The sequence below is a fragment of the Antennarius striatus genome, chromosome 5 (assembly GCF_040054535.1).
Source record: "Antennarius striatus isolate MH-2024 chromosome 5, ASM4005453v1, whole genome shotgun sequence".
Lineage (NCBI taxonomy): Eukaryota > Metazoa > Chordata > Actinopteri > Lophiiformes > Antennariidae > Antennarius > Antennarius striatus.
In genome coordinates this window covers 17,435,339-17,458,221 of record NC_090780.1, presented here as the reverse complement: position 1 = coordinate 17,458,221, position 22,883 = coordinate 17,435,339, and the positions used below count along the sequence as shown (strand labels likewise).

The 22,883-nt window shown below is 41.8% G+C and overlaps 3 protein-coding genes across 4 annotated transcripts in view; 1 reads left to right on the top strand and 2 right to left on the bottom strand.

The window, feature by feature from the left end:
• Positions 1 to 4,449, bottom strand: part of itpr1a (inositol 1,4,5-trisphosphate receptor, type 1a) — a 59,173-nt gene extending 54,724 nt beyond the window's left edge. For both annotated transcript variants that reach the window (XM_068314399.1, XM_068314400.1), the window contains exons 1-2: positions 4,342 to 4,449; positions 2,108 to 2,178 (exon numbers count right to left, since the gene is read on the bottom strand). In XM_068314399.1, coding sequence (XP_068170500.1) covers positions 2,108 to 2,178; positions 4,342 to 4,433 — 163 coding nt within the window. In that variant the 5' untranslated portion in view covers positions 4,434 to 4,449. The remainder of the gene's footprint in view (positions 1 to 2,107; positions 2,179 to 4,341) is intronic.
• A 1,246-nt stretch (positions 4,450 to 5,695) lies between these two features.
• On the top strand, positions 5,696 to 10,901 carry sumf1 (sulfatase modifying factor 1). The gene is made up of 9 exons (XM_068315381.1): positions 5,696 to 6,217; positions 6,698 to 6,877; positions 6,971 to 7,045; positions 8,068 to 8,150; positions 8,568 to 8,690; positions 8,775 to 8,889; positions 9,407 to 9,520; positions 9,604 to 9,663; positions 10,390 to 10,901. The coding sequence occupies exons 1-9, from the start codon at positions 5,966 to 5,968 to the stop codon at positions 10,486 to 10,488; spliced, it is 1,101 nt and encodes a 366-aa protein (XP_068171482.1). The 5' UTR covers positions 5,696 to 5,965; the 3' UTR covers positions 10,489 to 10,901.
• A 474-nt stretch (positions 10,902 to 11,375) lies between these two features.
• LOC137595449 (leucine-rich repeat neuronal protein 1-like) lies at positions 11,376 to 21,216 on the bottom strand. Its single transcript, XM_068315574.1, has 2 exons — positions 21,000 to 21,216; positions 11,376 to 14,411 (listed from the first exon to the last, which is right to left on the bottom strand). The coding sequence occupies exon 2, from the start codon at positions 14,195 to 14,197 to the stop codon at positions 12,053 to 12,055; it is 2,145 nt and encodes a 714-aa protein (XP_068171675.1). The 5' UTR covers positions 14,198 to 14,411; positions 21,000 to 21,216; the 3' UTR covers positions 11,376 to 12,052.
• Positions 21,217 to 22,883: the final 1,667 nt, after the last annotated feature.

Genomic DNA, 22,883 nt, shown 5'->3' with positions numbered 1-22,883 from the left:
AAGTAGTGGGGACACAATTTAAAATATGCACTGCTGAACCTTGTGTTCAAAATTTTATACAACACAAAGCAAAAGCCTACATTCTTCCACCCTACAGCAGCGTGGCTTCAGAGAAAAAGGCTCCAGCCTCTATCCTGACCTCCCATACAGGCCACACACCAAACGTTCCAGCTTACATTGACCATAATGCATTAATGTTCATTACACACCGAATGAAGATATCTTTACAGATATCTTAAATGACATATCATCTAATGTAAAAAAAAATAAAATAAAGCTCCACTTCTCGTTCAGCACTTCCTCTTTCAAAATCCAAAGATAAACTCAACAGCTTATCAAAGATTTTTTTTCTGTTAAACTAATGAAGTTCCTTCACAAACAAAGTTCACACAATTCCCGCATGCTGAACAGTGAGAAAGTGATTTTTGTGTCTAAAATCGGAAATTAATTAACTGCTCTGCTCGTCTTCAAACGTCCATGTGTGCAGTAGGGCACCATCATCTGTTTCACTCAAAGTGACACGAGAGCCTCTTCGGGTCATGAACAGCTGATGCCGTGAAGGAGTTACAAAACGCCACTTTATCTCATTGCTTACATGCAAGCAGTAAAGTCTCAAACACAATAGCAAAAAAATCCTTGAATGTCCAGCTATAAACACAATTTAAGTTATCCCATGTGTGCTTTTAATCACACACAGATTTTGAATAAAAGACAGGCCAAAGATTCCAACACACATCTGAAATATTGTGCAATATTTCCCCCCAGTGTCCTGCAAGGGTTCACATGTAGAGCTAAACTCTTGTTTCTGGGCTGTGTCCTCCTGGTGATGAGTTTTATAAGTAAATCGAAGGGAAACCTAAGTGTGTGAGGATGTAGATTAACTGAGGCAAAGTGATTAGTGAAAGCCTTCCTGTAGAAGTGAGCCAACAGGCAGCTCTGTCACTACAACCACATTTACTGCCAGAAATAGTTGTACAAACGATTAGATTAGATTTAAACTCTCTTGTCCTGTAGTGTATAAACACACATTGTAACAAAGAGTCCAATTCAGCTACCAGGGATGCTCCTGCACAGCAGGACTTCACAATGAACATAGTAGAATGGGTGGATGGAGGCTGAGGAATGTATTTGTCCCTCGTTCTTAAATCTTTGGAATAAACCTCACAGTTGTTGCAACACACACACGAAACACAAATTCTCTCATATCACTGCGAGGAGTAAGGTATCAGCCCCCGGTTTGTGTTCATCATGGTGGCGACGACTGTCTCCTAGGAGATAACCTTCTCCTGGGACACCGAAGACCAGAGATGAGCCGTCTCACTGTTCACATGAAAGTTTTCTACTTTCCAAAATACAGCACAATCTTCTTTACACTCTTGAAACGACAGATATCCTCATTTGAATACCAAGTGTGAGCAGTGAATGTGGAGTGCTCATTCTCTGAAATCAAGTAACAGAGTGGAGTGTAAAAAGAAAAAAAAAACTTTGATTGTAAATGCTACTTTGGTAGGTAACTTCTAATTCATTAACCAATGTTCAAAATCTTATATTTATCCAGTATTGACCAAGACAGGATGTTTTTTTTTGTTGTTATACGCAAGCCTCAAAGATACACACACAAGCCTTAAATATATTCATGTTTTCCACACAACATAGAGGCAGACTCCTCCCCAGAGATGCAAATTCACAAGCCTGAGAACCAAAGGTCATGAGTTCAACTTCCTGTATGTAAGCTAATATTAGCGGGCTTCACCCAAAAAAAAAAAAAAAAGCCATCTCAAGGCCTTTTGTTTGGAAAAACATCATTTCCAGCGAATTGTTTTCCGCATCAGAATCGACATCAGAGCTGATTCAGTCCAGCCGCCTCTACTTCAACAGATGAGGTGTGTGAGTGAGCCCACACAGCTACACACACAGCTACAAACACATGCACGGACACACAAACGTGTGTGGAAGGCAACCCAGTTTGAAGTCCAGCGGGGAGAGACACTACAGCTGTCACCAACGAAACACAGCAAAACACATTCAGCGGCGTCTCTCAAGCAAAGCCCCCCAGTATAAACAGCCAGCAGTTAGCAGGATGATGTCAGGGTTCTGGGCCACCTACCTCTGAACTTCTTCGGAGGATTGTTGAGGTCTCCGGCATCGGGCTGCACGACACAGCGGTCGTCCACCAAGCTGTGGACGTAGACACACAACAGTTACATAGATAGCTTCATATTTTGTTCGGCCCGTTGTGGAAATCTATTAAAGTTATTTCTATAGCTGAAATGTCATATCAATATTGACTAAGACACAATAATTTTTTAGGGTTTTTTTTTAGCTTGAAGTTGAATAGTTTGTGCTTCAAACATTTTAAAATTTAAATATATTTGATTGGTAGTTTGGTTGGACAAAAATATCCCCTCAAAAGATGTTAAAATATTTAGCAGTTTTTGTGCCATACGTAGAGCGACTGATTTATAACACAAAAAAAATGAGAAGACTCCACTAATAAAAGTGAATGAATGAAAAGAGGATAATTATAAATAAATTATATTACTTTCAGAAATAAATTATCCCAAAAAATTATTTGTAATTACATGAAACAAAAGCTATTATTAACAAAAGCTGGGTGTAGAAAAACATCAGGCACGTCTGCACTAAATGCAAAACGGGTATCAATGACTCTTTTGAAAATCAAACAAATCAACTCAGACAGCATTCTTAGAAGTGCAGTTGAGAATCAGTCGTTTATGGAGATGTCATTTCAGACAGCTACTGTTTGCCGCAGCATGGCTGTGATCCCCTTGGGTTTGTGTGTCGAGCGGTTTGGGTGTGTGTTAGTGCAGTGGTCAAAACAAAGCATTCACAAAAATAAAGAAGTAAAAGCCACCACATGTTCATGACTCTGCTGGTCTGTCCTTCAGACAAAACGAAACAAAAAAAAAAAAGTGGATGAGATGACGTGTGGGCAGACTGGAATTTCTGGTGACAAATTTAGCATTTACTGGTTTGGAATAACACTCGTCTGGCCACGAGCCAAATCCCACATCCATTTCAGGCCTTTTCCTGGAGAATGTCTGCAGTTGTCCAAACAGACCTGATTACCCCATTGGTCGGTTCACCTCCAGGCAAGAGGAAGCCGACTTTGATAAAAATTGAGAATACTAAAAGATATTATGCAGCGATCCTCTGCATGTGATGCTGGAACACATAATGATCCCCATTGGGGCAGTTAGTCATTGACACGCTTTCAAGAGTTACACCTGTGGAAAAACAGGACAGACCCTGCTGAACGACACAAAACAGTCTTTTTACCTTTAACCTGCTCACAGAGACCTGTCTCCAGTTACCAAATGAGGAATGAGAATACTGCTCTGGGGAGGATGGTTTCTCACTGGGGGAGGTGGTGTAGAATCTACAGGATCTGCAGGATCCTGCTGAGTTGGTAGGTATCTACGCAGAAGGCGGATTCCAGCCCAAACTGTCGTGACAGTTTTGTAAAATATGTGCACTTGTATGTGTCTGTGAGAGATCAAGTGTGTGTGTGTGTGTGTGTGTGTGTGTGTGTGTGTGTGTGTGTGTGTGTGTGTGTGCGTGCGTGTGTGCATGCGTGCGTGCGTGCGTGTGTGTGTGTGGGAGGCACTGGAACTCGAGAAATGCCACAACGTCTTCAGGGGGATTCAGTCTTTGTTGTAGGTCTTTCCATTTTTCAGCAGGAAGGGGAGGTTGTGGACGCTGATCACACTCTGACAGCATAATTGATGCTACACAATACACCAAACACCTTCTTGTGATCATGTCATAGTTTCCAACATCTAATCAGGGATGCTGTCTCTGGCTTTGGCTATGTGGGCGAACGAGTGGTTTGTAAACACAGTTGTATCACCAGCACTGAGTGTCGATCAGAGCACCACCTCCTTGTTTTCCTCACACTCTGCCCTCCATACACACTCCTGCTACATTCTCACAACCACACACACTTTATCATTAACAGCTCATGCACCACCCTGCCCCACACCCCTTATTTCCCCATTCTCCCAGTGGATCAGTAATGGTCAAAGCACCACTTTATAAGACAGCTCTGTTCTACAGGAAAATAATGGGAAAATTGCATCCAATTTATTAATGTTATTCTGTCACTAACAGATGGGAAGTGATGCATGCAAACAAATTTACACACGACAACAGAATCAGAAGGATTCGGCACCAGAAGTTGAAAATCTAAATTAAAAAAAAAAGGTTAACACTTTTCATTGCTGGTGCAACTTCCTTCCCTGTAAATACTGCCCAGCTTGCAGCAGTACAGTGTGAAGTGGGCCCACACACAAATAAAGATCAGCCAGTGAGATGATGTACCCCAGGGTGCTGATGAAACCGTTGGTGGATCCCTCGGCGTAGAGGGAGCAGATGTCCCCAATATGCAGGAAACTGGACATCTTATCAGACATGCTTGTCACACGGTGAACACCTGCAGCAAAAGAGAGGAGTCAAAATCCACAGTTTATGATATTATCACCTACGGAGGAAGTTATTATTATCTGTAATGTAATGTCTCTCACTTATAGATAGGGTCATGTCAACACAGAAGCTACAAAATCATGCAACAACAAAAAAAAAAAAATCAATTATATCAACGTGCTCTGAATTTTTTTTTCCATGTATTTGACAAGATATTGACAAATTTTTAGATATATCCTGCGAGACTGACAAACATATCTTGGAGCAATCCTTGTATAAATCTGTGTAATGCTTCAAGGAGAGGGTTTCCCCTCCAGAAGACCTGCATGGCTGCAAGCATTTGCCTAGAGGCAGCAGGGAAACGCGTTATTGTACCCTGATTGTTTGCGGCTCAGGCGGTGAATGATGAGGAGCTGCGGCTGCGGGAAAAGTTTGTGCACCTGCGACAGGTGAGCGCAGCTTCTGAGGCTGGTGATCCACCTCAGGTCCGTTTAGAGTAATCGGCACATTTTGCTCCATAAAACGAATCAGGAACAGTGGGTTCTTATTTAACCAGTAATAAACGCGTAACGGCGTGTTGATTTGGGAACTAAGACGGAACACGAGTGGACGCGTTCAACTTTGAAGGATATCATTTATTCTGGGTCTGCAATCAGTTTCACGGCAATCCGAAATTCAATAGGAGTCAGACTCTCTAGTTGATGGAGGGGTTTCTTTTTTCTTTTCTTTTTTTGTTATTGTAAACACATTACAGCCACTAGTCATGAAGTGTGAACAATTTAACCTTTTAAGGAGAGGAGAGATGAACTTTCTTTCCCCCCGCTGACAGAGATTGGCTTGGAAAAGAGGAGATGAATTGTGCAAGTTGTGCGCTCAACTTTACCTCTGCTGGTCGTTAAAAAAAAAAAAAAAAAAAAAACTCGAGGTGTTCAGCTTCCTCCGGGTCGACTAAGACATGATTGTCCCTCCTCTCTGGTCCACCGTGGCCGAAAAGCGAGACCGAGACGTCCGCGCCTGTAATCCGGTGTGTTTGACAGCTCCGTCGGCGTCCGGGACCGTGTTAACTGCGGCAGGCGGCTCCCTGGTTGGCTGACTCGACTGGCTTGGTGCCACTTCTTCTGCTCCTCTCGTCTTCAAGCGGCCGCGGTGTTGATAGCTGGGAAATGATGTCCATGTGGCCACATCCCATCTCCAAGGACAACCCAAGTTGTAGCATCGCCTTCAGCGAGAAACCCTGATTTATTTATTTATTTATGTAATTTTTTTTTTTTTTTTTTGGTGATGAGACCGAAAATGTTTCCAGTGTGTGTGTTTTTTTGTTCGTATAATTGTGTTTTCAACTACGTTACTAGTTTATGTTGCATCCAAACAAGACGCTATTTCACAGTAAGTCCCGTTTCTAAACAAAAACAACTGTTCACTCCGGGGAGGAAAGAGTTACACTTCAGCGCGAGTCAGCTGACTGACCACGTGACTTTGCGGAAGTGACTGTCGACAAACATGAACGGGACCTGACAAAGCGATGGTGCGTGGATGTGCTTTGTTTGTTGTTTTTTGTTGCGTAAGCCATGCGTGTTGCGTTCAGGATTCCTGCGGGGCTCAGGCAGAACCTGACGGCCCGCAAGGAGCGGCGAGCTGCGGCTGTGGGTCCCTGAACCGAGCCGCTGCTCCGGAGGACCGGACGGCTCCATCAGAACCGGCTGACAAATACTCAGAGGCTGTCAATGGGAGGCCGCCAGAGGTTCCTGGACATGAGGAGGAAGTTCTAAAGCAGGTGAGGAGACGGGTTTGATTTGAATCCACAGTTCATCCACCAGAAATGAGAATCCCGAGACTTCATCCACCTTAAATAAACTTCATCTGAAACATCCAGAACAGAAGATGTACTGATCGGGCTTCACCAAGCCTGAATTATATGTCAAACTTTGAGGAAAGGATGATCCGAGTTCCTGAAAAGATTAGTTTAATCATAATGGTCTGTGAGTGCGTTGATGTTTTCATTTGAAGTCCAGCTTGAGAGCTTTCTGATGTAGTGTCCACACTCCCCACTGAAGAGCCCTTCATCAAATACATGGACAACTTCCCGGTAAACACAAGTTTTAGACTGCAGTTCAGCAACTCACACGGGTTCAGAGCCGTGAATATTATATCTGTTTTATCTCCTAGTTTACTATTTTATATAGTATATATCAGCCTGATAATTGATAACCTTTATATCTGTAATAAATGTATTTCATTTATGTTTATTTTGCAGGTACAGATGGTGCTGATCTCTGGAGGAGAGTTCTTGATGGGAACAGATGACCCAGCTATCCCTGCAGACGGCGAGGGCCCCCAGAGGCTGGTGCGAGTGGATTCATTCTACATGGATATCCAAGAAGTCACCAACCAGCAGTTCCAGAGCTTCGTCAATGTCACAGGATACGTTACTGAGGTGTGGCTCTCTGGTAGTGGTTTCTTTGAATATTGTGTTTGTTCAGCATCATCCTTTCCTAACAGTGGGGTTTTTGTTTCCTCCTGGTCTTAGGCGGAGAAATTTGGAGACTCTTTTGTATTTGAGGGAACTTTGAGCGAGAATGTCAAAGCCCAAATCACCCAAGCAGTAAGTGGAGAAAGTTCAGCAGTTATTTTACCTGCAGCTCACTTAGTTTTGTGCTTACACCCGCATGAGACATTGTTGGTTTTGGATTCCTCTAGGACAGGGGTGTCAAACTCATTTTCACCAAGGGCCACATTAGCATAATGGCTGTCCTGAAAGGGCCAGATGTAACATAAATTTAACTAAATGTAACTCAATGTAATATAAATGTAACTTCTCCTTAATTTTAAATAATTCTGAATTTATTACTTATTCAAGTTAAAACATTACAGTTGCACAGAATAAATATGTTTGCTTGTTGCTGTGTTATAACGTAAATCCTTTGTCACGTTATGACACCCACTTCATTTAAATCTTAAATTAAAATGACTGCATTGTGGGAAATGTAGTTTTGGTCAAAGCATACTTTTGAGCTATTCATTTTTAGACACCCTGACCTTTTATGATCTCGCGGGCCACCTAGAATGATGTGGCGGGCCACATTTGGCCTTCGGGCCTTGAGTTTAACACGTGTGCTCTAGGAAGAGTTCAGGCAAATTTACACCATGCAGACAGCGAGGGAAAATATAAACTGTACTGTATATACAGTATACTGTATTTTCCTGGTTTTATAATGCTGTTGTCATTTGGCTTGATGGTAGATTAGACACTAAAACAAAGCATCTCCAGGTTATTATATGAGAACTAAGCCTTTGTCCGGAAATCTTCAAAGTAGCAGTCGTACATATTTTTAGCTTTCGTTAGACATGAAGACACACACCACTGTTCACAGATTGGCTCTAAGAGCTCTGATCACAGCAGGCCTCTCATAGACGAAAGCCAGACAGCAGGGAATTTACTGCTTCATCTCAGCTGTCATGTGCAGCCTGATCATGTGGCTGAGAAGGTGCTGTGCAGTCATAGCATTACGGAAAATACTGGAATCATCCTTAACGTCTTTGAATTGTGAACCAGAAGTGTTATGTGATGACGATTGCGAAAGAAGCACAATATTTGACCTTTTTCCCCATTGATGTCAATGTCAGGTTGCTGCTGCCCCCTGGTGGCTGCCAGTCAAAGGGGCCAACTGGAGACACCCGTATGGTCCAGACTCCGACATCACAGTCAAGTATAAAAACTCTTCACATTCCAAAATATTAATTAGTATTAAAGGGAAGTATATAAAACATTTAGTGCATCTTAAAATTTGCCTTAAAGCAATATTCTCTTCACACCGGCCATTAAACTGATTCGACTGGTAGCGGATTCACAGAATTTGCAGAAAGCAAATGGATCTGCAATTGTTTGTCACTCAAAGACTTCATACTGTTGTTGTTCAGCTAGATTGGAGAGAAGCGCTAAATCAAAAACACCAGATTCTTCTAAATGATAAGGAAACATTGTCTATGTAGGTTCTCAGTTATCTCAGTTATGGATAAGGAAGCATGTCGTTTATATATTTTTCCTAATTAATTTTCTGGTTACATCCGTTGGCTAAAGCAATATAATGAAGTACAAGCTCAGTATTTTTTTATTTTTTTCCCAGGCCAGACCATCCTGTTCTTCATGTGTCCTGGTCAGACGCTGTTGCTTACTGCTCCTTCTTCCATAAGAGACTTCCTACAGAGGCTGAGTGGGAGTATGCCTGCAGGGCCGGCCTTAAAGACAGGTGTGATATTTACTCTTTACGTGTCAGAGACCTTCATCTGACATATCCTATGTTAGTTTCCTGACATACTGCCCCTGCTTGTAGGCTTTACCCCTGGGGAAACAAACTGAACCCTAAAGGACAACACTATGCCAACCTTTGGCAAGGGGATTTCCCCAACCATAACTCTGCAGAAGACGGATACATTACAACCTCACCGGTAAGAAGGAAAGGGAAAGATGGGGATGAGTCATATTTGGGTGTATTAAAAATCCATCATATTTAAAGGTAGGGAGACAAAACTGTATTTAAAAAAGTTATGTCTGAGCCTCGGCTTATAGACTACAGGAAATTAATGGTGCTGGAGATAAGAACTCATTTCAGAAATTAATAACGTCACACTAGCAGCCCACAGATTTCAGAGATCGCATGAAAAACTATTTAAAATATTAATCAAATCTCTAAAGGGATAGTGTAAAAGCTGTCAGTCATGAATGTAAGCAGTCACATTTTTTAGGGTAGAAGCTGCTGAAGGAAAAAAAAACTTTGCCTATGATAATGATAATTAGACAAAGGCGTTTATAACATCTTAGGACATTGTGCAGTAGAAAAAAAAGTGTACCAGTAAACACACATTGGCACTCCCAACCAAAGTTCTACCAAATTCTCCGAGCTGTCATGCAGGTCATCCTCATGGGCTCATATTAACGGGGCATGTTTCTCCTCACTGCATGCAGGTGAAGTCCTTTCCTTCCAATGGGTTCGGTCTGTATGACATGGCGGGGAATGTGTGGGAATGGACCTCAGATTGGTGGACTGTGCATCACACCACAGACAAGCAGCAGAACCCAGTAAGAACATATTACCGGTATGTGCTTTGAAGTTCCACAGGTTCTTTTATTACTTTGCTCTCTGATTGTTTTGCCTCATTCAGACCGGCCCTCCATCAGGAACAGACAAGGTGAAGAAGGGAGGGTCGTACATGTGCCACAAGGTAATAGAGATGATCGCCTCACTTCTGTGTTATTTGTGCTCATTGAGCGTTAGAGTTAAATAAGATGCCTGATATTCTGTGGGCAGTGAGGCCTTTGTGCTGTGCGACTGTGAAAAGAAAAGTTATTGCTCGCAGTGCAAAACAGTTTTATGGCAACTACTGAATCCAGACAACAGCTGTGACATCAGCATTCTAAAAGGAGCAGGGGGCACCTTATTACTCTCCAAATGATTATTAAAAAGGGAAAATGCATTCGCGCTCTTTTTCATTTTTCTCCTTGACTATGAAGTTAAGGCTCTTAAGTTAAGAGATTCTTGTTCACTGGCTTTTCTTATTCTGGATTTTTGTTTTGGACAAAAAAGAGAAGTTGTGCCATGTATGTTTTCTGCAAATCCATTTGAGCCTCCCACTGGTAACGTTCTATTTAGCTTGACACCCACTTTGGTTGCCATGGAAATGTAACTAATTGCATGCAAAAAAAAAGTCCCAAGCACAGAGTTCTGCTTGTTTTCATGTGAATAAACCATGTGAGGGAGGAGAGGACATCAATCAGACATGCTTGACGGATGTACACAAACAGACTCAGTGCAGGGTGAATGAAAACTTAACCCAACAGGGAACAAAAACAATCACAAATAAAGAAGTCTCTGTGTGATTTCTCAGCAGTAGAGAGGGAAGGAGTTTCTAATTCTGAATATATTTTATTTTTCTTCCCCCCTTCTCCAGTCTTATTGTTACAGATACAGATGTGCAGCCCGGAGCCAGAACACCCCAGACAGTTCCGCCTCCAATCTTGGTTTTCGCTGTGTGTCTCAGGATCGGTGACATGACCTGCTCATCTTGAACAGTCACTTTTTCCAGCTGCTGTTTAAAGTGCGTGCAACTGAAGTGGAAAAGTTCTTATCCTCCAAATGATATCAGAAATGCATTCTTTATCAAATTTACATATTTTTAGAGGGTTTTTTTCAACAAAAATAATAAATAAACCTAATTTCTTAAGTCATATCCGTTTGGTTGCCTTGACATGGCAAAGTGTACTTTTTTAAAATATCAGAAAAATATTTGTACGCAGATTTTTTTATATGGAGCTAAGATCCAGATAAAGAGTTCAGTTGAAAGCCGGAATTGCCTTAAAAGTATTGTAAGATATCGTAATATATTTGTGAACACTAACAAATCATAAAATGGGGAATCTAAAATATTGTTTTTCTTTCTTTTTATTAATCAGCTATAATAAAATGATAGTAAAACACACACGTGTCTTATATCTGTCTTCATATTTCTGTTGGGTTTCTCGACTAACTTTGCTCTTATAGGGTTTACTGTATTAGAAACATACTTTGAAGATGTAGTTGCAGCGTCCAATAGGGGGCAGCACAGGTCAAAATATTTTAGTGTGTCTTGTCCAGTGTGTATGCAAGTGTATACTTATCTTAAGCTGACACAGCTCTCTGTGATTGGTTCAGGGTGGTGAGTGTTATGATGGAGTAAAGCTGATTCAGTACATTTTGGACAGAGATGGGCTTAAATTCCTTTAAGACATGTGATATAAAATCCATATGAAATCAAGTGCATGTGTCCCCAGGAAGTGAGTGTGCCTGTCAAGATGACAGGGTAACTGTAGGGCTAGAAGAGGATAAAGAAAATGTCTGCAAAAGAACCAAAAAAATTTATTTTAACTTCAACAGTATACATAATGCATGTGAAAATAATGACGTAAGCAAATAACAAAATAAATGAATGAACACATAAAGGATCAAAGTATTTCTAGTGCAACGTAGTAAAATAAATTCAGTGTTTTAACAGACATTTGTATTCCTAGCATAATTTCATATTCAGCAGCAAACTAAAATTCTATGTCTTACAAATTAAATCATAAATTTCAAAGGTATAGTTGATACAACATTACTGCACAATTGCTAATATTCAGTAGACAGTTGAATAATTCTAAACTCTGATGTCAGCTTTAAATTGGAGTTTATTCTCCATTTTCTATCAGTGCACAACAGTTTACCTGTTTTACAAAAGAGAGAAACACTGATTTCTACCAACAATGCAAGAAGATCATCACCCCTGCTGCTGTTTTACTAACCCAAAAAATAGTGAGCCAAAAGTATGCCACAAAAAACAAGAGCATAGCAACTAAGACAACAAGAAGGCAAAACACAGCTGCCAACTTGAAGATTTCGAAAAAAAATTACAAGATAGAAACAATCAAACGAAGGCGATACGCGATACTAATAAAAATCCTGTCCTTGATCACTCTGCCTGTTATTAGCAAAGCTCAGAATACAAAAACAGTTGCAAATTCATTTGACTTTGCGCTAAAATGGCAAAACTTTGTGTTTTTGTGCTGCTGGAGAGGCAGCAAGGCCTCCTTACTAATCACTCACCACATATAATAACTACGTGTGGTGTCAACCGGTGAGGGTTTTCCCTCTGTGCTGCCATCTTTGTCCTTCTCACCCTCAGCCTCCCACAAGTTAATGAGTGGAGGGTAGAGCTCGTTCAGGGGGATGGAAGAAGTCTTCAGCATGTATTTCTTCAGGGAGTGATGGTAGTTTTTCCTCTTCCATCTGCGGGCCATGTAGACACCCACAGTGGCCAGGCTGAGGAAGCCCAGCATGGTTGCCATGACAGCCAGCACGGCCACACTCGGATGCTGGTCAGACAGGTCCAGGGCAAAGGTAACACCACGCGTCGTCACGTTAACACAAGACTTATGTGTCTGCAGGTGGATGTTGGAGACGGTGAGGCATATCTCATATTCAGTGGCTGGTTGGAGGTGTGTGAGGTTGTACTCGTGAACATCTACAGGGACGCGGGCCGTGTAGGTGATGTGTGGATTATCGATCTTCATGGTGGCGGAGGCCCACTTCAGGTTGGAAGACATGACATTAGAATTGATCTTCCAGGAGACTAAGATCGAGTGGGACTCGGTCTGTTTGACGTAGATTTTCATCACCTGGGTGCTGTCAAGAAGGGTGCCGTTTACACGAACGGTGGCGACCCAAGTGTCAGCTCCTTCTGTGTTCTGGGCCACGCAGGTGTAATGACCAGAATCCTCCACCTGAACATGAGACAGACGCAGGGTCCCCTCTCTGCTCAGGTGGTACCGCTCAGACACCATGTCCAGTGTGATTTTGGTCCCAAGAGGAGTAACCCAGTAGATCTCAGGCTCGGGCTCAGCCATGGCCCTGCAGTCAAGGCTGACGCTCATGTCCAGCTCCAGGTCCAAGTGACTTGGGAAGGTGTTGTGGGATATGAGGGGGAGGCATTGCTCTGGAGCCTCCAGCAACCGTAGTCCTCGAACACGCCGGCCTTTGAGTTCTGATGGGGACATGCACAGCATGGCCAGGGGCTCCATGAAGCGCACCGTGGTCCTGTTGGAACTCATCCACTGAATGACACAGTCACAGCGGAGCGGGTTGCTATGCAGACTGATTTCACGCAGATTAGGCAACACATCGACAGTGTGCTGGTAAAGAGCAGTGAGGGCATTATTGTTGAGCATCAGGCTCTCCAAGGAGGGTATGTCCCGAAAGGCCAACCTGTGAACGTAAGACAATTTAGGATTGTTGGTGACTTCCAGCTTTGTCAGTTCTGGTAGGTTGTCCAGAGCATAGCGGTCGATTGACACCAAGTCCATCATGTTGTTGATACCAAGCTCCTTCAGGTGTAACATGTTCCGAAAATCACCTTCCTGGATTTTGCGAACTGGATTTTTGTTTAAATCCAAAAATTTCAGATTGGGAACTTTTTGAAGGGAGAGTTGAGGGATTTTCACCAATTTATTATCATAGAAAGAAATGCTTTCGAGGTTATCCAAACCTACAAATGCATTTGCTGGAACATCAGTGAGGTCCATGCCGGCCAAAACCAGACTCCTCAGCTTTCCAAGAGGCTTAAAGTTCATGTCCAGGAGACCAATAACCGGGTTCTCCCCGATCATGAGGATCTCAAGGTTAGGTGTTTCTTCAAACCAGCGACTGTCTATGACTTGGAGCCTGTTGGAGTTCAGATGAAGGCGCAGCAGGCTGTGCAATCCTGCAAATGCACGAGGGGAGATGGAGCTTATATGGTTGTGGTTGATGTAGAGTTCTTGTAGATTTGACAGGTTTCCGAGGCAGTGGTCAGGCAGCTGGCTGATCTGGTTCTCCTCTAGATGCAGGGTGGTCAGTTGGTTCATGCCTGTGAGGCCCACGGCCTCCACAGTGCTAAAGTTGTTCTGAGATAGGTCCAACTCCGTCAGGTTGAATAGTGCTTCCAGTTCTTCACGCGTGTGGGAGATAGCATTACTTTGAAGCAGTAACACCTGTGTGTCTGCGGAGAGGTTGGTAGGGATGTGTGCCAGCCTCAAGTCATTGCAGTCAACTGTGGTTGCTTCCTTGTAGGTGGACTGAGGCGTGAACCATGGGCGGATCTCGCATACACACAAACGTGGGCATTCTTTGCCGTGTGCAGGTGACAGACAGGAAAGCAATCCCATCCACATCCAGAACAGAGGAAACCAAAGCTGCGAGCCGAGCATCATGTTGTCTGCTCTCTCTGCTCACACAAAGATTAAATTAGAGGCAGTGTTCTGGAGAAAGGTTCGGAGGGAAGATTCATGAGCATTCCTCAGCTTTGCACTTAGGAAGATGTCATTGGCAGTTTTCAGAGAGTCGATGCTGAATCCAGTGGAAAGTTATTTGCAGAAGTCAGTCATCAGAGGATCACCCGGACGCGTTATTGTCTTCGGATTTAAGCTTCAAAAAGAAATAAAGGGAGAAGAGAAGAAGAGAAATGTTAAATTCTGTCTCATATATTTTGACCTTCTTGCATTTTTTATTTGTTTGTTTGGGGGGTTTTGTAAAAAAAGAAAAGAAAAGAAAAAGCAGTGGATTTGATCATATTAATAAAAAAAACTTTTTCCAAGTTGAACACAGAATCAAAGGACTTAAAGGAGGCCTATTCGTTGTCATACTGGGGTTTTAAAAAATAAAGCTTGTGATATTGTCCTTGTGCGTCGATATTTAACTGACTAAGTTGACATCTTCAGCAAGGCAGAACAAATCTGTTAAATTTGTCGTTTTCCTGTCATCCCTTCCTTTTAACAAGCTCTTCTACAGCCAGACACAGTCTGGAACAAACTAGAAGTTTTAGAGAAACTTACTTTCAGACTTTTATTATAAACAGAGCAGAATTTTTTTTCGTGTGGGTATGTATAAAATATACAATCACAAAATCACTGGAGAGAGTGATGCAGAAAAATAATACTGATCATATCAGCTCTGCTTCAATCTTGGTGTTGTGTATGTCTCCTCAAAGATAACTGGCACGTTTTTTTTCTATGTGCTGTGTTGATTATCTGCATAGCAGCTTGGTATCAGTGATCCTGTTGAAGTGTGTGTGGGGTGGGCACAGCCGGCAGTTCTGGCTGTGAGCCCGTTACACAACGGGCTTAATAAAAAACGACCGCGTGCTGTCGCCTGTTAATCACTCACTACTTATGATTAAAGCCCTTGGGAGGAAGTCATACGTGTGTGAAGTCAAATTTTAAACTCATGAGTGATGTTTGCTGGAAATATTGAATTAAATTTGCTCAAACTGAGAAAAAAAGTGTAACAGCTCTTGGTTTTATCAAGCAACATGCTGAATGTAATAGAAACTGATATTTCATGATTTATGTATTGACATATCAACACAGGAAAACCTTGAAAGTAAAATGAATATAAAATACCACTATCAATGCTTTTGGGGATTTTATCACTTCAAATACACAAAGCATTGCAAGAATGATTACGATGCACTGAAAGAGTGAGTCCCAAAGGAAACAGAATATAATATTATACTGTATAATAATATAAAGCATGTGGAATTATCTGGGGTAATGTCAGACACAGACTTAATTAAGCAAAATTACATTAGCAGCCACAGGTCTAAAAAAAAAAAAAGACACTTTGAATTTCTTTGAACAAATCCTGAGAGCAAAAATTGTCCATCATCAGTATTTGTTTTCACAAATAAGAAGAAAAGATAAGAGGATTAAACAATCAAACATTCATGTGACAGCATCTATTCCGAATGTAAGATATTTGGAGGTATCTAAAGCTCCACACCAGCCCGTCAAAAATGAGGAAGCCTCTGAAGAGTGGCAAAGCGTCTTTAAACTTTTCCCACAGTTCTTAATTCAGCACTGAGATTTACCCATTCAAGGTCTTTCAGTCCTGGCCTGATGTGATACTATGCTTTGGTGTAAAGAGATTTACTTGGTCCGTCCTCTTTCTTCTTATGCTGCGCCGCTCACATATCAAACCGGAGGACAGGAGCAGAGGAATGACTGTTTTCATGCTGGGGCCATAAAGCTCGGACACCTGGCACTAGTTTTCTAGCAGACTGGGGTCCCTGCAGGGTCCTGCATCCGTTCCACCTATCTGTCATTGTGTGTGTGTTCTCTGATTGACCTAAAGCCAGCCATGCTGTCACCTACTGTATGCTGTCTGGTACAGAGGACTTGGTTCATAATCACTGCAGTACACAAATTTATACTTACAAGTCACCCAGTACACTGACAAATATGTATTACTGGCCCCACACCAGCTTAACTGAAGTGGTTGGAGTTTAGCATTTTGCTCAGGGTGCCTTAAATTTTTACATTAAATCTTTGCTGTCTAAATAAATAATTCCTCCCTCACAACACCTCTGATCATCCAGAGAGTCTAGCTTCCTGGCAGCTGTCTGTGCTGACATCCTAAATTGTGTGTAGATTTCCTCTGTAGCCCACACATCATTTTTGGCACCAAACACATTTTTGGATCGATAGCACATCATGTCCATGACCTTTAAATTCGTCTACCATTATTTTCATATCCAGCACGTTGCACTAATTAGCTGAATCAGCACTCAAATACATTCATTTTCCAAACACATTCACAATTTCCCCAAAGTTTCTGCCTTTCTACCTCTGCCCATGAGAGTTGAAAGACATTACGTGTTCATCCATGTTTGTTTGCTTGTCCTCAAGATATCTCAAAAAGTTGTTGACAGATTTTGATGAAATTTTGCGTGTAGGCGGATCTTTGGGCCTGAGAAAAGTTGCTGCTCTCTCAATATTTTCTACTTCATAACTTTGACATGCTGGTTAGAAACAGATACTAGCAGAATGCGTAGTTTGATAAAACAATGGGTGTATTAATTTGGTTTGTTTGTGTGTGTTTGTTGTTAGATAGATGGAATAAAATAAAAGCTGAATGTCAGTTGATGAACTTGATTTATTAAATAGCTATAAAAATAAATGTGGCTACACTATGATGCAAACTATCACAGTATGAATGTTAAGAAAGTATTTTTAACTCGACAGAAATTCTGTGAAGGAATGGCAAACTTTCATTCTGCCTTGTTTCTTGCCTAAAAACATAACAAGATCTTCAGCGCAGGAGAAATGAAATCTCACAGGATTGTATCCCAGAGGGAGATGGAGTGTGTTCTGGCACTCTGCTGTATAGAATCCTTTTGGTGCCACATAAACTTTGTGAACTTTTCTAAGTCTCTCACTGTCAAATCAATCCAAGTCTGACGCCTGCATCCTGAAAATCTACCGCTAATCTGCGCTGAAGCAACAGTGACCAATTACACAAGAGGGATCAGAATTAAAAATGCACGCATACAAATGTATCTACATAAAATCCACCTAGCACCACAACAGAAAACAAATCCTGTTTTCCCACTCTTATTCAGCTCACACATGGTGAATTGCATGCATGCGTATAAAGATGACTGCAAGGAGGCGGAAAAATCCCTGAACATCTTGGCGTAATCCATCTGACTGTCGGAAACGAAGCCTCCAGCAGGACGGATTTACTTTCTCCGCACAGCCAATCCTCATGAGGTTTTAATCTACTCACATGTAGAGGAATATACATCTACAGTCGCTGGTATTTCCAATGGGCTACCACAAACCTTTAAAACAAGGATCACTGTCCTTGAGGTTCAAATCGAGACAGGAAGATGTGATTGTGGGTCATAATTAGCTTTGTCTGCTTCGTTGCAAGGTTTCATTAATGCTTTTATGAGACAAGACAACATCTGGACAACACTGGGAGCAATGAAGATAATCAGAGTCACTACAGGAACACTGATGCAAGGGGCATTTCCTGTTAGCTCTACAGTATGAAATGTCTGTGTGTGGTAGTATCAGCAACTGATTCTACTGGATTAAGTTGAAATAAACTATTGGTTTAAAGGACATAGGGTTATTCATATTCATATTTAAGGTTTGATGAACTGTGACTTGTTTTTTATGCCTTACGATAGTGATGATCCTGCTAATTTTACACTTTGTGTGTCACTGAGCCTTGATAGCATGCTTTTTAATAGCAGGTTTATTACGCTTTGCTCCCTCTACTCCGGTGGCACTTTTCAGTGGGTGCAAAATGTAAGCCGTGTGTCTAAATCAGTAGCTGCACAACAGGCTCACAGACATGCCGTCACCTTAGCAACGGCTATGCCAGCGGCATGTCTGTTTCATAACCAAATGAGAACACATGACAAAACAGCTATTAGTGTCATCAGGGAGCTGGAAGAATACGTAGAAAGAGTCTCCACCGGTACGAGAGCGTGAAGCATATGGTAAAGCACACACTCGTATCGTGCATATGATTGAACGTCTGGCTCATTTGCCTAGAGCCAAAAAAAAACACTTTTTTATACATCAAAATTAGCTGCAGTTTTTCAAGACCAATTCACAGCTATCACGTGGCGTTGGGTATCCGAGTCCTGCTGCCTGATGTTTCCTCCATGTCCTCAGCGCACCGGCCTGCCTGAGCGACATCCTGTTCCTGATCCATTAGTATGCAGGCGTCTCACTTCATACCACACAGGGCTTTGGTGCAGCTGCTGATGGCAGAGGTGAAGAGCTGAGGAGGAGAAGGATGCATGTCCACTCAAGGAGAGGACAGAAAGTAAAGGATTGAGAGGATTGAGAGGATTGCTTCAATTAGAAGGTCATGAGAGGAAGTCACTGAACTGAGTACACGACTAGGCTGAAGATGAAATGAGGAAATCAAAAGACCTAGAGAAAAGCAAACTTATGCATTGTGTCTTCAGTCTCCAATAAGGTTTGGAATTAGCATGAAAAACTGTCTGTAAATATTTAACTGGATAAGATTGAAGGTTTGGCCAAGGAACTGGAAGACAGATGAAAGCAAATCAAGATGGAAGTAGAAGAGAATTAAATCATAAAGGTAATTGAATGTCTGAGATTGAGTAAAAAGATGCAGGGCTTTAAGAAGAACCAGGAAGAGGGGACCAAGAGACTCCTTGTCAAACGTTTCAGAGAGAGGCTTAAAGGGGGGGCCACCAGGGAGAAGGTCAAACGGCAGATCTTCTCAGACTGAACTAATGAAGCAGCACGATAATGGTACTGTATTTTTATTTCCCTGTGGAACTAAGATAGATCTTCACATAATTTTTTTCTCTCATTTACTGTATTTCCCATTCTTTCCCCATTGCTCCTCATGTTGTCACTGGAGCATTGATCACTCATTGCTGACAAAGCCAAATTCTTCAATCTCAGAAGCATCTCTGTTTGAAACAACACAAAGGTCAACAAAGATGAACTTCTGTAAGGAAAACAGATTTTTCATTTGAAATTATTTTTGATAAATGTGACCCTGTGTTATTTATAAGAATATTATAGTATATTTTCCTGTTTTTAAATTTAAATTTACAAACTTTTTCAATTCCTAAAACCTTAAATACTCTTTAAAAAGTGGAATACATGGTCTAAAATGTATAATTATTTCCTCATGCGTTGTGTCTATAACAAAAACGACACACCAAGTAATAAGACAAATTCTTTTTTTCACTTGCAATGATGACAAAACAGCTGACTCAGCCATAACATCACGTGACAAAACCCCTCAGTGACCCGTCGTGTTTCCATGTTAGCCTTCAGATCCGGCTCACAAAGGGAGAAGGTCAAGCTGTTGCACCCTTGTCTCTGCTGCTGTGGGAAACCCCAGCACCAGCACCTGTTGCAGACTCAGACCCTGTGGTTCACAATAGCTTCTGCTCAAACACGCACAGACAACCCGAGATGTGTCTTTGTTTTGGTAGGTTCTCACAGTCCTTATTACCAGCTGAGGAGATGCATCACTATGCGATTGGGGGAAGGCACCATGGCTTCCTAAACTCTCCTACCATTGGCTCGTGGGGTGACATATGCACCAATTGTCTGAGCCCCGAGACAAAATAAACCACAATGTGTCGGCCTGAAAACTGTGCAAGTAAAACAATAAAAAGGAAAGTAAAATATGATCATCTTCTCCTCATCAAATGTACGTAACAACCCTAACACCTTGATAATAATGAGTCCTTTGTTGCGTTGGCAGCTCAGTAGGAGGTGTTGTAGGAGTTGCTGTAATGCAGCTGCTGAAACAACAGAACACACTTGACAAAGGTGACCCACACAATAAAGACGCCTCCTGCTTTCTCAGCCCACTGAGCAGCAACACTGTTTTGTAGCTCCTCTGTCTTCACCTCAGACATCTGACATCATCCTGACCCTGCAAACAGACTTGATGAAACAACAGGAGCCTGTAGCTGCTGCTGAGCTGTTTAGCTGCACTCTGCATTGGAAAATGATGCTGCAGTTTGTGTTGATGTTACACTACACTGTAAGTGGATGTTACAGTGCAGCAAAGTATAGTAATAATTATCCCCGTTGTAACAATATCTGGCATTAATGGCATGAATGTAAACAGTACATAAAAATAAATATTGACGTTGGCACCGCAGGTTTATCCATGTTTTCTGTGTTTGACTCACACTTATCTTCTCTCAGGTCGCTTTTATCAATTATTAAGACAGGAGAAGTGTTCGTAGTAATCATACAGTGTGCACACGTAGACTTTGGAGCACGATGCCCTTGAAAAGCCAATACAATGCATTTTATTGATGCCACTTAACTCTGACCCAAAGCACACGGGATGGATTAATATGTAGATGTATCAATAAATACAGAAGCATTTTCCGTTTCTGTCAAGATAAAGTCTTTTTTTTCTTCTTTTTTTATTAACGCCACAAAAACAAAAAAAGAAAAAGGAAACTGCCTTTCCTTGCTGCACGAGGACGCACGCCATGGAGAAAGAACGCGTTATTGTTTCATCTTTGTTGATCAGTTCAGTTCTTTAGACGTCAAAATTCATAACTTCGTCTTCCACGAGTTTACCTCTCCAAACTAGAGCGACACATCCACCCCTAGCTAATGAGAAAGAAGTAAATAATCACACTGGAGATCTTTTACAGGCGCATGCATCCAGATTTCAGCATCATCACAAACACATCGCTCTCACCTATGAAGCGCTGCTTCCTCCGTCCGTGCAGACCGCTGCGGGCAAACACGATCTGAGGATGCTCCAGGATGATGCGAGACGGGATACGGGCTGAATAGAAGTAATCAGCCTCGTAAAAGAGAATATCTGTTATAAACGTTGTAATATCTGCCCCGATTTCGCAGGATAACCCGCGAATGAAGCGGAGTCGCTGCTGCGCACAGCCTCCACTGACGAGCAGCTGCCTGGCGCAGGACAGCTGGAGCGAAACGCGTCTGACACTGACAGACAGTGGCGGCGATCAGCAGCCTCACCATCTGTTCTGTCATCACCACACGGGGACACAAGTCCCACCCCGCCGGCCCAGAGACGGCAAGTGCGGATATTATTGTGGTGGAGCAGTTGTGGGAACATCACTTTTGTTTGAATGTCCCTCATGTTGGTGTTTTATTGTCACTAATGTAATTCTCTCAGCATAAAGTTAATTCATCGGCAATAAGGAGAAGTGTTTGACAGCTTGTTTCAGAGGAGCACGTCAAAAAGAGAGAAAAGAAAAAACTAATGGGCACAAGCATGATATGAATGTAACCACTTCCTAATTAAAGCTCCATAATAATTAGGAAATTAATTTAAGTGGAAAGTGGAATTAATGAATCCCGCCCCCCCATTTCTGTGTTACACACACACAGGAACACACACCCACATACATACTTCTGTTCCTTCGAACCTGCACTTGTTTGGATGCTCTCTCCTCCTCCTCCTCCTCCTCCTCCTCCTCCTCCTCTCCTCTCTAAGGGAAGCAGTGAATATGACAACGTTTCATCACTTTCTGTTTGAGCTGCTGCTTTGGGAGCTGCTTCACTGCTTCTCATCTAAACTGTAGCTACAGAGAAAATATGTGATTTCACCTTTGGTGAGACAAGAAAGCCTGGCAGGTGGCGGTTATCTGCAGGTTTTGGCTGTTTATTCTGGAATCAAGCAGAAAGTTGGAAAAGGATTCAACACAAATTGTGCAACAATATTAAAAGGTTGAGCACCGGTGCTGCCAAGGAGGTAATTCTTTTGCCTGTGTTGATTTATTTGTCTGTCTGTTGGAAGGATTATTTTAAAAAAAACAAAAATACTTCAACAAAAGTAAATGATGGCATCCCCCTAAGAGTGACCACACATCAAACATATGAATCCAAGTTACATTCCAGGCCTGTTGAGCCAGAATATTTAAAGTCAAGAAGCTCACTTATAATTCACTTCAAGGAGGGATCATTCTACCACATTGATCCAATGACCTAGTTTGGTGTCAAATATGACATAACCTCAAAAATGAACTGAGGTAAGTTGTGAAAAAATATTGCTTCTCTTGAATCTATCACTCTAATAATGAAAACGATATGATTGTAACGTCTGTGTTATGGAGTCATATAATGAGGTGCAATGACATTGGAGAAGTGAGTTATCTGACATAGTGTACAAACAGTAAATCTTTATATTTCAATTTCAAAATATTTTGAAATCAATCTTGCATTTAAACTGGCAGCTTTCACAGAAAATGTGCATTTCAAAAGCAGAAACAAATTGGTTTTAGAACTACAATCCCTTATGACCAGTACCTTTTTTCTTTCCCTATGGTCAAAGAGTCTCAGAGTACAAATGATTTCTTCCTCATCATGTCCTCAGAGTGAACGTCTGAGTTACTCCTGTTTGTTTCTGTGCCTCTGAGATTAACATGAATGATTCAACTCTTTTACTGCCATGAGTGGAAACACAGGGGAAACATACCCAGTTCTGTAGAGGAACGAAAACCCAATCAGCACCTCTACAGCCAACAAATTATATCATTTGCATGCTGTTTGATCTGTAGATAAGTAAAAGCAATCGCCCTTGGTTTAACTGAGGGTTATGAGCCTG

Excerpts from the sequence above, each read along its gene's own strand:
- sumf1 (XM_068315381.1), top strand. The coding sequence starts at position 5,966 with ATGGTGCGTGGATGTGCTTTGTTTGTTGTTTTTTGTTGCGTAAGCCAT. Across the intron at positions 7,046-8,067 it reads AAGCCCAAATCACCCAAGCA|GTTGCTGCTGCCCCCTGGTG; the intron begins GTAAGTGGAGAA and ends TGTCAATGTCAG. Across the intron at positions 9,664-10,389 it reads GGTCGTACATGTGCCACAAG|TCTTATTGTTACAGATACAG; the intron begins GTAATAGAGATG and ends CCCCTTCTCCAG.
- LOC137595449 (XM_068315574.1), bottom strand. The coding sequence starts at position 14,197 with ATGATGCTCGGCTCGCAGCTTTGGTTTCCTCTGTTCTGGATGTGGATG.